The sequence below is a fragment of the Cyrtonyx montezumae genome, unplaced genomic scaffold (genome assembly GCF_038088225.1).
Source record: "Cyrtonyx montezumae isolate F1298 unplaced genomic scaffold, pur_monq_1.0 scaffold_1, whole genome shotgun sequence".
Lineage (NCBI taxonomy): Eukaryota > Metazoa > Chordata > Aves > Galliformes > Odontophoridae > Cyrtonyx > Cyrtonyx montezumae.
Window position 1 is genome coordinate 717,883 of NW_027071825.1, and position 12,510 is coordinate 730,392.

Sequence of the window (12,510 nt, forward strand, 5' to 3'; positions counted from 1 at the left end):
AGTAGTGTGAAGTTATTCAAATATGAAACCAAAGGTGGGTACCCCCGGGGCTGGCACTGACTCACGGTGTTCTCTTCATGCATAGGCAAAGTCTCCAAAATGTAAAAGAGATTTCATTCCCATGTACGGCTTGTGGTACAGGGCAGTGAAGTAAGGAAATGCGTAGGGTGGCTGCACATGAGTGAAAATGCTTCGGTCCAAAGTGGAGCTCCACACACGTAGCCAATGCTGCATGCGGGCAGTGAGCTGCGCACAGCTGCGGCTGTTGACTCAGAGGTAAAAGCATCAGGATCCTACATCAGCAAAATCACATTCTTTGAATAGCAAGCAGAGGTCCTACAGGTGTGGAGTCCATGGTGACCAAAGCTGACCACGGGCTCTGGCAGTTGTGTCACTCTGCTCCGTGTCCCCAAGCACGGGTATGGCCCCATGCCATGGGAAACACGAGGAACTCACCATGAGCCATCAGCTACAGCTGGTCCTTCACTAACATGGGTACTGTTCCCACCTGACAAGATGTGGTTTGCATACAACAACATTGAAACTGATCATCTTCCTCTGTCTGACGCAGCCTGGGAGCAGCACTGAAACCTGCACAGCCCGTATGGGACATGGCCATGGAAAACTCAGCTCAGGGAGGTGGATCCCAGCGAACACAGCCGTGTTCGGGCTTTGCGTTTTGTTACCTGAGTTCTGTTCACGTTGCTGTCTGATGGATGCGCTGCTGCTGTAGCACATCCTTCCTAATTGCAACCACAGTTTGTTGCTGTAGAAGTCTGTAAAATAAATGGTGGCCACCATCCTAATTAGTCTCTTTCGTAGCTATGTAATCCCAACCTGCTGTCAGTTAGAGATGCACAGGGTCACGAGAGATCACCAGATTCTGAACAACACCCTCAGAACGATTTACTGTAATAGAAGTGGGCGCAGTGTTCTTAGAGCAGCACTCCATCTCCCTGCTCCATCCTTGCACAGCCTGCCCTGCCCTGGCACAGCAGTGGGGCCGTGCAGGCAGGCAGTGGGGGTCCTGCTCCTGCTTCCAGCCATAGGGCAAACTGCCTGAGGCTGCTCCCCACGCACCTCCAGTGCTGCCAGCGGCCTCCCAGTGCAGCCCTGGTGATGAGCTCCCTCGGCAGGATCTGCAAACTGATGACTGTGCTGTCAGCTGTATCTGTTAGAAAAACGAAATCAAAAAGGCTATTGCTTATGGTATATAAGTTATAGACTTTTTTTTTTCTTACCTTCTAGACTGATCAGTGGTCAACAAGGAATTACTATTAAAAACTATAGTACGAGATCACTTCTTACTGTTACCAATGTGACAGAAGAGCACTTTGGCAACTATACCTGTGTTGCTGCCAACAAGCTTGGGACGACCAATGCCAGCCTGCCTCTCAACCGTAAGTAATGTGGATGTGTGACAAGTGTTCGTGCTCGTTTGTTTCCACACGCCGGGGCTCAAAAGCAGAAAGATGTCAGCGTGCTTTTTCTTCTCCTTGCTTTTTTCACAAGGTGCACATCCCTCAGCAGCGGGAAATAGCGCGCCTGCTTGTTTCTTCTGCGCTGCTGAAGGTTTCTGTTTTGGAAGTGATGCTGCATTTCGGGGGCAGCAACAAATTCCTGCTCAGAACGGCAGTGCTGCCCGGCCAAGGCAGTGCTGGGAGCACCGCTCACAGCTCCATGGGTGATCTCCTCGAGCTGCAGCCTGGCAGCACGAGCACTGGGCAGTGGGGAGAGCCCAGGGGACGTGCTGTGCAGTCTTGTGATGGAGATGGTGAACACTGAGATAGGCAAAGCGGAGCACTGAGATACTCTAAGATGAAGCTTACATAAAATGGGTCTCAACTGTCCTACTTGAAAGATATTTTTAACCGTGACTTCATAGTATTTCACATTTTTTGACTCTCTAGCCATCTGTTAGTGGCATCCAAAGACGTTCATAGCTGAACTTCTGTGATAATCTGTCCTGTTTTCGTAGCGATAGTACTGAAAGACATGCATGATGATATTCCGTAGTGGAAATTGGAGTGCAGATTTTCATCTCCTTAAATCCTGGGGTTATTACCTTCTAACTGCAAAGCTTCGTTCTTGCTATGCTTCCCCTGTGTAGGTGTTAGTGAGAGATTTGAACCCATCACCAAAGAAGTGAAATATGCAGAAGGTAGCGTGGGGTCTTTCCTTCCGTTCATTTCGTAGCTGAGCAGTCATTAACGAAGTGAACACAATGCAGCACATCCTTTAAACAGAAAATGCAAGAAGTGAAAGCAGAGGAATGTTATAGCAGAAAGAAGTGGTATTTGGTGCATTTACAGATCGGAGAACGTGAAACCAAGGTTTGGTTTAGTTTTGAACAAAGCAGTTCTGCTGCTGCCAGGATTCTCTCAGCGTTCTTTGCTGGGGGGATAAGTACCACGTGTCCACTGTTACAATGCACTCTGAGTGCAGAGGTTGAAAACCTCAGGGAAGTGCCAAGAACATTGTTAGAAACAATAACAGCAGGTATCCTCCATTGTGAAAGGGGTGGCATGTGTGAAGCGGACCAGCGTGAGAGGACGTGCTGAAATCTGGGTCTGACTGACCCAGCAGTGAGGTATGGGGCAGATGCTGGCTCCAAGATGTGTCTGAAAGGCTGAGACGAAGGGACCCGTTCTGTACTGTGAGCTGTTTGATTCTACTCAAAACAAGGAGAGGTTTCCAAATGGGGATCTAGATTTCAGTTGGGAATGAAGACCATTTGACTTGGGAGTGGGCATTTTTCCTTCTTCAGAGTTTGCATTAATATCATCTGAAAAGAGTCTCTTCTTTTATATATATATATATATATATAAAAGAGGGAAAAAAATCTCCCAGGGTAGCAACCTATTAAACACAAATTCCCTGATTCTCCAGAGGGGATTTTCTCATGTGAAACACTACTTGCATTTTATTTCATTAGCAGCTGTAAAATGGACAAACTGAGCCATGCGGGAGAAACACAGTGCAGAAGTGACTCCAATAAAGTAATGAATGGCAATTTGGTAGTTACTCATGTCCAAGTCCTTCCTATCATCTACAAATGCATGGGGTTTTGACACTACTCCTGTCCCGTGGCTGAGCGTAGAAGTGCAGGATCCCCCAGCAGCGTGTGATGAGCGTGTGTTGGACAGTCCCATCCTGCCATCTATGGGCCTAATTCATCAGATGCGTAGTGCTGCCCATCTTGGCTCTTCCCAGAGTATTGGGTGCTTAAGAAGAATGTAGTCTTTTCCTGTAAGTAAGGCATGGACCTGCTGATGCGTGAAATCCAATTTCTGCAGAAAATGCATTACGGTATGGACTTGGGTAAGAGGTTTCATTTACCAATGGAAAATGGAGTAATAATTAAGCAGATCTTGCTTTTAAATTGGTGCAATTTTAATTCAAGACAAAAGGCAATTTCCTACAAATAAATTTGCAAAGCCACCGTGAGGGGAGTGAACCTCATTAACCCCTGGCAGCGAGGTGGGCTCACTCAGCCATCACTCTGAGGAGCAGCCAGAAGTGAAGTGGTCACTGCTGCTGTCGGAGCAGCAATGTTCCCAGGGGAATGTGCCCTGTCCCCACACAGCCCCTCCATATCCCAGTGCATGGGGCCAGGGCTGGTCTGCTGGTCTTCTCTCTATCAAAGCCAGGTCATGGTGGGAAGTTGTCTCCTCCTGAGCACTTGTTGCATTACAGCAGGACATAGGGGGCCTGCTGATGTCCTGCGTTTTCAATCTGAATGTAGATTTAATCTATACATCTGTAGAAACTGTAAATCTGCTTAGAAAGAGGCTGTTCACAGGGGCATAAAATCCCCAACAACGTGTGATCTCTGTGTCTCTACAAGATAAGACGTCCAGAAAAGTCTGGGTTCATGCAAGCTATCACTTCACAGAAGATGAAAATCATCATTGTGTCTCAAGCAGATAGGTGTCTGTTTATTCTCAGGTAAAGGCATTATTTTGTTGGTATTCTAAAAGCACATCTCTTAGGCACTCCTGAGGGGTTTTTATGAGTGCTATAAACTGCTCACCTGGGAAGGGACACCTTCTTAAGAAAGCTTGCAATAGAGGAGAAGCACCCGTGCCCATCACCAGCGGCTGCCCTAGGAATGACTGCCCTTCAGAGGCCGCCTCTGTGCCCCGCTGGTGCTGCTGGGGTTTGGGCCCAGAGGATGTGGCTCATACAGAAATCAGATGTATCGTCAGCAGTTGTTCTAAAATGTAAATAGCCATGAAGGGCTGCAGCAAAGGTCAGCAGTGATGATAGGAAGGGGAAGGAGAGCACAGCAAGGCGTGTGAGGGATGTGGCAGTATGTTCTGTGCTAATGTAACTGCTGCAGCTAAACAGAGCTACCTTATTGCATAAGCATCCAACTGTGAGCTTACTGGTAGTGCAGCATGGTTATGATCTTGTCTCAAAGAGTTTGCACGCCAGGAAGCACCAGACCGTGCCTCCATTTGCATGTGTTCATTGCATTGTATGCTGGTTAATACGTAAAGATTCCTAATCAAGCTGCTGCGCCAATATCTTAATTGAGTTTCATGTCTGAAGTGCAAAAAAAATTAATAACCTTCCAAAATTCTAACTTAACTCTTTGTAAATGGCACATTGCGTGTAACAATCCACGCGTTCCTCAGGATAGTTGGCGTAGCATCGGGTATGTCTACTGCAGCACTGAAGATCCAGAGGCACTGAGGGTCTCTGCGGAGCAGTATGCTGGTTTTGCTATGCTACATCTCCTAAAAAAATTAATATTGAGACAGACAACCATCTTTCCTGGTAATTTCCTGGCAGCCTGACTTGTGGCTCTGCAAACCTTCCCTCTCCTGCTGCGCCGAGCCATAGCAATGAGGGGCAGCAGGGATTTAGGGGATTCAGGGGTCGTCACAGTCATTTCACAGAGAGTACGGCCACTCCACAGTGCCTTTTCCACTGCTGGCAGCTTTGGGACCTACTTCCCACTGCCCATAGGGACCTTCCCCCATCACAGCCTGTGACCCGGCTTCTTTCCTTTGTTTGCAACTCTTCCTTCATGTTCACATCAAGCATTTTTTTAGTGCAGATGAAGCCTATTTCCTCTTGTCCTCTCCTTCTCACAGTTGGAAGAGAGCAGTGCTCTCAGGACCAAGAAGTGAAACTGGGGCAGAAGGAGGGAAGGGCTGTGTTGGGTCAAAACGTCTGTCTCTGGTGCACAAAAGCATCTCCTGGAACGAGGAAGGGAATGATCCAAAATGAGTAACTGTATGTTACCCATGCTGAAGATACTGCACTACCGTTGGCAGTAACAGTGGTGATGGGATGGCCAAGGGCTTCCTGCACAGACACCTTGCCCTGACTGTGTTGCAAAGGCGATTTGATGTGGTCTGATATCTGAGCAGAAGTCACCTTCCTGAAGGGACTCTTCTTAAGGCTTGAAAGTCTCAGTGTGCACTTGTTCCCCCTGCATTAACATGCTTTCCTCTATCCCTAGACATACATGAGAGCTGGGTTGTGCGCTGGAGCCGTTTCTGGGGTGATCGGACACAACCCAGTGGCTCTGGGCAGCCTGGGCTGCTGGGAGGTGTCCCTGCCATGGCAAGAGCTGAGGCTGGATGAGCATCAAGGCTCCTGCAAGCCCAAAGCAGTCCATGCTCTATGATTCCACATCCCAGCTGTGCTGGGGCTGTCGTGCCACTGAGAGTTGGAGATGCATTTGTGTAGAGATGGGTCGGAGCGTTCCTGGCCCACACCTCCACTGGAGTGGTTGTCACCCTGCCTGGAAGGGTGTGCTGCCAGCATGCGTGTGTCACCTCCCAGGTGACACAGTCTCCTGTAGAAGTCAGAGTGCAGAGGGCTGGTGCCATACACCGAAGTTTTCGTTGGAGGCGTCCGGTTCTGCCCCCGCAGTGCAGTCTGAACCCCAACCACTCACCCAGCTCATGTTGAACACACAGCTCCTACTTCCCAGGAGTACTGATGGACAGGGAGCAGATGGGAAATTCATTTGGGTGCGACAAAATAGCACAGAAAGGGATAGCTGAGCCATCATGCTTTCTTGTAGTCTCTGTAAGGGACGTCCGGGTCCACACCCATAGGGTTTTTTGGTATATCCCTTATGAAGTCAAGACAGACCTTTTCCTGGCGTGTTGTCCTGTTGGAAACTCATGTCTGTGCTTCACTTTCCTCTTTTATAGACCTAAGGAGATTTTGTTTTAGTTCTTCTATGTGCTCTGTCTTGGGTGATGGGACTTCTGATTGAAGTCCTTGCTTTGCTCTTCACATCCAAGCTGGGCAAAGAAGCCTGCCTGCTACAGGAGAGGTGACCCACCAAGGACAGAGCCCGAGATGGCCACCCAGCTCCTGACCAGTGTGTGTGAATTCAGGGAGTTGGAGGAGTGGGGTTATGAGTTTGGGGTCAGTTCGTTGGGAGCCTCACTCCAAGATGAGGGTGCTCATGCAGGACACGTTAATGGTGTTGATTGCATTCCCAACAGAAAACAACTATCTGAAAACTTCCAACCATCCCCAATGTGATTCATAGGCAAGGTAAAAACCTCCTTTCTCTCCCCTTCCTCACACAGGATAAAGAGCAGATGTGCAGTGCAGTTGAACAGCACATAAGTAAAACTGAGTGCTTCCTTTACATCACAAATATTCCCGAGGAACTGGTGTCACGAAGCAGTGCTGAGACAGGGCGCCCAGCAGAGTGAAAAACGCAGCACCTTGAGTTTATATACACACATAGAATAAGATAAATGGCCAAATCTTTCATTTATTCTGTTAGATGCTGAGCATGAGATCCTTCCATACGGATGCCAACTGCTGCTCCAGGTAGCAATTACCGAGAGTTGAGGAGAAATGTTCCCAGTATCCATTCTCCAGGTTGAGCTTTATTCTGAACGATATGACAATAAGTGATGGAGATGGCACGAGGTGGGAATAACCGCTCTGAGAAAGACCTGTAGCATATGTTTCTCCTTGACATTTAAAGGCCTAAGAACATGTTTGTGTCTGAGGGGGAACAATTCATGTTAATCTTTATTATGGCTCCTTACAGCAGTTGCCTTTTGTGTTAGTTTTTGTTAAGCTTGTGTTCGTACTCTAAAATTGTGTGTTTGTAACCATATGTTTTAGATACGTATTTCTACTGAAATATGATAATTTGGAGAGGCTGAAGCGTGTCTATGAGCATGTCTAGCAGCATATCTAAACTTTCATTCTAAGTATCAGCTAATTATGGTGATTAAAGCATTCCCAGTCATCTATGGAAGTACCCTGCAGCGCGCCCCGATCAGAGCGAGGAGCACGGGAGGTCAGAGCTCTTTCTGAACCGGTGTTTCTTTTCGTGATACAGAAGGGGTAGAAAATCTTGGAGTAAATTAACATATGAGACAAACTGAAAAATCCAAAGTGGAACATGCGTAACAAATGGGGTGAAAATCAGAAGTGTTATAAATACTGACATAAATACATTTTGTGACTCAATCTGCTATGCAGGCTGCAGGCTTGGTCTCGGGATGGTGGGGGAGGTTTGCAAAGCGCTGGTAGGAGACAAAGGATGAAAAATTCACTGAATCACAGAACTGTAGGGGTTGGAAGGGACCTCCAAAGATCATGGAGTCCAACCCCCTGCCAAAGCAGCTCCCAGCCCAGGTTGCACAGCTCGGCGTCCAGGCGGGTCTTGGATTCCCATATCAGGAGCCTGGAGATAAGTTCTTCATTAAAATACACTGCTAAATGGAAAACCCATTTTTGCAGCGTGTTGCTGAGGCCAGAAATATGTGACATTGAAAAAGAATGGGCTGCTGGTCAAGAATATTGAGTATTTTCATGAAAATCATAGAATGGATTTTAAACTCCAGGCGTCAGCATTGTGTGCTTGCAGCTCTTTGGGTGAAGGCCCAAATCTCTCTCGTAGTACCTGATGAGAGCTTCTTTCTTCATTTTTGTTACTTGTTATGAACAGTGACACAGACAGCCTTTGTCTGACAGAGGCGATGATTTGCCGACTAAATTCTGGGTTATTTAACAGCAGCAGTTGCTTGAAACCAATGTTTATCTGAAAAGAAATTGTTTGCATCTATCATGCTATGTGTTCTCTAATAAGATTACTAAAAATAATAGACACAGATAATCTCCCCTGCATTTCTTTACATTTCCCTGAAAGCTGCTACGTAGCCCAGGCATCCAAACACTTTGTGGAATGCAGAAAATCAGAAGGAAATGTCTTTCTTTTTTTTTTTCACACCATGAGCAACAGCTGACCTCTGTGGTCAGCCCCCTATGAAATGAAATGGTGAGGAGTCTCAGTATGCCTCTAAAACAGAGAGCTCCAGTAGTGCTGAGTTTACGTGTTGGGCTTTGGATTGGGGTTTGAACAAGAAGTTGAGTGTAACAGCTTGCTCTTGTCAGGGATTTTCCAAAGCTCAGGCTACGGCCATCAGCACTGCTTGCACGGGTATTGCTGGCACCATTGGAAATATTTGGTGAAAAAGAGCTGTGATGAATTTTTCCCTGAGCATTTCCACAATGGCAGAGCTGACATCTTGTCTGCAGCTGCAGGGAGCATTTCACATCAGTGATCTGCGTGCCCTCTGTTGTAGTCCTATAGGGTGACTGTAAAGTACAGTCAGATTCTCAGACCATTCGATATTTAGATTGCCTAAACGTCATTCAAACATAAAACACAAATCTGAGAACTAGACTGCTTACATTCTGTTAACCTGATCCTTTAAAATACTACTCCTGGAAAAATAATAGAACATTTAATTATAAATTATGAGGAATGTGAAGGAGGAAATTACAAATCTTGTGAAGTAATTTCACCATGAAGTAAAACACACTGCAGTACAAACAAGATGTATAGCTTTTATTTATTGACCTATGAATGTACATAGGGGACCAGTCCCTTCTCTTTGCTGGTGCTGCTGTGGGGCTTTCTTCAGTGCTGCCCATCTGTGGACAAATGCCCTTCAGAGTAGGGAAGCTGTGGGATGAGGATCCAACAATTTTCTCTGAATCAATACAGACATCAATGCTTTTATGAAGATCTTTTCCAACCCTGATGATTCTACAGTTCTATGATTCGTTGCTTTTAAAATTGTGATTTTACAGCTAAGGACAGTTGTGTGCATGTTGTTGTCTGCATTTCTGCTGCGAGGAAATACATTGTTCTTCTTAACCTGGAGCTGAGATTGAAAAGTAGTTTCATAGGATCACCGAGGTTGGAAAAGACCTCCAAGCTCACCCAGTCCAACTGCCCGCCTACCACCAGCATTTCCCAATAAACCATGCCCTCAGTACAACATCCATATGTCTCTTGAACACCTCCAGAGTGACTCCACCACCTCCCCATGCAGCCCATTCCAGCCCCCGACCACTCTTTTATGGTTCCTGATAAAAGCATGGCAGCATCACATGCAGAATGTGGCCCTTCTGAATAGGACTTCTACGTGAATGCCCAACCAGGTGACATTTTGAAGCAAATAGCCCTTTTTGCAAAGCAACCACATGCTTTCCCTGACTCAGATGTCTTAACTGAGATGCCTCGTGAGGAAAGGTTCAGCTCCCATCAGTGCCCGTCCCCATCCCAGCTCAGTGTGCAGACCCCAGCTTGCTCCTGACCTCCCTGCATTCCCTCCCAGCCTGCTGCTGCGAGTGCTGTTGCACAGTGCATGCACAGCCTGAGCAGATCCATGCATCCAGCGGTGGTTGATGGCCCTCTGGGAGGAGGTGAGAAGAGCAGTGGTGCTGCAGCAATGACCAGGACACTCAACCACAGAAATGTTGGAAGGGACCTGCAGAGCTCACCGAGTCCAACCCCCTGCCAAAGCAGCTCCCAGCCCAGGGTGCACAGCTCGGCGTCCAGGCGGGGCTGGGACGTCTGCACAGAAGGAGACCCCACCGCCTCTGTGTGCAGCTCCAGTGCTCCGTCACGTCTGCTCAGAGCTCAGCTTGTGTGGGGCTTTGGAAGCAGGGCTTGGCTGTGCTGCTGCACGTGACAGCAGAGCACGGGGAAATTGCCCTTGTATAAATATTTGAGCAATAGTGGCTGAGCAGAGTGAACCTGGGAGTGCATTGCCTCGGCATGTAAATCAATGCAATAAAGCATTGTGAGACGGCCATTTAGGCCGAGGGATGAGGCCAGTCCAGAAATGAATGGATACGATCTTGTCACTAATAAATCCTGGCTGAGCTGGGTTCTGCAGCACTCCGCTGCAGCGAGCAGCAGGGCAGGCAGCTGAAATTATTTCTACACGGAAGCTTAGTGAGTTTGTCAGAGGGATTTGCCCTCGGTGCTAAAGAAATGAACCTAAAGCCTCAGGTCTGCTGCACAGCAAACAAAGGCCCCATTGCAGGTCAGCTCCCTGCCAGTGCTGTGTGCAGTGGCACCCACGCTCCTCCCCACCCCAATGGCACACGAGTGGCTGTTCTGCATGTCAGCAGGACAACTTGTCCCAGTGAGCAGCCTTCCTGGTCCTGCCTGTTTTCCAGCACACATCTGTGCCAAGTGCAGAGCTTCTCTGACTCACTGATAACCACAATAACCCACGTTGATGTCCACCGTTGCACTCCTCTCCCTTTATCTTGGAGGCCGATGCAGAGCACCGCATGGCACTGTGGGGCTCCATTTTCCTTGGAGAAGTTTAAAGCCACATCATGTAATGTGCTCCTTCTCCAACTCTGGCTGGAGATGTGCAACTCCGGCTTAATTAAGTTTCCTTTAGCAGAAATTACAGATGGTTGTGAATTTCATCATGGCACTGGCACACTCCACCACGTAATTTATAGAGATTTGTAATGATTCATTTGATAGTCATTGTCTGTGGATTTCGGTTCATCGGGGATCAGTAGAACTCTAATTACATAGTAATTATTAAATAACTTATTCACAAATTGCTGTGCCAGTGAGAGCAGACAGCAGAGCAGCCGAGCAGCACCGAGCTGCAATCAGGGTGGCCTCTGAGCCCGGTGTGAAAGACTATTGCAGTGCCAATACAGCACGAGGTGGGGAGGGCCGTCTGTGCCCGTTCCTGAGGCAGGGCACGGCTTCCAGATCCCAGAGACAGCTTTCCCTCAGGAGGACTCACTGTGATGAGGTGCCATACCCCACCGAGCCCTCCATGCAGGCTGCCAGCATTGCAGCTCTGCGTGAGAACAAACCTCCTGTCCTGAGCAGGCTTTATTCAATTACACATTTCCTGCTTATTCCCTGGCAGTGCCATTTCTTCAGGGGTGTTATCAGCAGCCGGCGTGCTGCCGTGAGTGTGGGCAGAGGGCAGCTCTGTGCCGTGCACTGTGCTGCATCTCTAATGTCTACTTCGCCTTATTTACTTCCAGAAATACAGCGACAGTTGTGTGAATTTAAAGAATGACCTCTGAGAACAAGAATATAATTGTTGGAGTGAGCGCAATGCTAATCGTGTGTTTCTGAACAGCAAAACTGCTAACAGATTCCTGTGCCTGCATTATTCATCAGGTACTGGTGTATACATATGAATGAAGGACCGAGCTCAAAGGATGCTGAATGCTTTGTCACCTTTTCTTCATTTTGTTGTGGTCTCAACCGCTGTAAAATCATTAAAGTATTCTCTGGAAAAAAAAAAAACTGAAATAGGACATAAGGAATAATTTGCCAACATTGTTTGTCCTCTACAACAGTATAACTTGAACAAGTGAGTAAGAAGATTGTATTTCCTGTAACTTTCACACTGTAGACGTAATCATAGTGTTGATAGGGACTAGAAATTAGAGACACTTCTCTATTTGCTTCACCTGGTTTATTGCTGAAATCACAGATGGTGGACAGGTGACATGGCACCAGGAAGGAGCAGCCTCATTAGCAGCCTCATTAGACCTCTGCCATCAGTAGAAGTTCACGTTCATTGCAGCAGCCCTGGAATGAGGCTGTGTGCCTGTTCGTGCCTTTGCTCGCTTTGCACAGTGGTCGTGCAGCTCTCTTCTATGAACTTGCTTCGAGCAGGGTGGGAAGGGCTTAGGGAAGATGGATGGATGGCTTTCAGAGAATAAACTTGCTGGGGGGGAAGTGTAAAGCAGGTGGAGAACTTGAACTGCTTGGCCTGTCTTAAATACTAATTTGAAAGCTTACAATGGAAATATAATTTTCCCTTATGTGTGGTTCTCCCATCGAATTAAAGAAAAAAGTTTCTCCACCTCTTTTATTTATTTATTTTTGTGTGTGCGTGCTATAAAATATTCAATTCCTGTATTTAAAAATTAAAATAAAAAAATAAAATTGTTCATTCTGGGACTTAGTAAAATTAAAAAGAAAACAAAGTAAACTCCTGTAGTAGAAATGATAAGTGATGGCCTGAATCAGTGATGGAGCACCTGGTGGGAAGGCAGGGCCAGCCCAGGGGAGCTCAGGTGCATGCATAGCACCTGAGTGACTATAAGGGCTGGAGGCAGGATCTGCCCCTTCCCAGCCCCCACCTAAAGGTTGGTAGTGGAGGTGATCACCTGCTGGAGATCCTGTGTACCTGAGGTCTTCCAAAGGTAGGCAACTTC

At 47.3% G+C, this 12,510-nt stretch overlaps 1 protein-coding gene across 1 annotated transcript in view; it reads left to right on the forward strand.

Annotated features, from left to right (window-relative positions):
* NEGR1 (neuronal growth regulator 1) overlaps nt 1–12,510 on the forward strand; it is a 153,126-nt gene that overhangs the window by 117,263 nt on the left and 23,353 nt on the right. Inside the window, exon 6 of the mRNA XM_065737670.1 lies at nt 1,249–1,400. Within this exon, the coding sequence (XP_065593742.1) occupies nt 1,249–1,400 (152 nt within the window). The remainder of the gene's footprint in view (nt 1–1,248; nt 1,401–12,510) is intronic.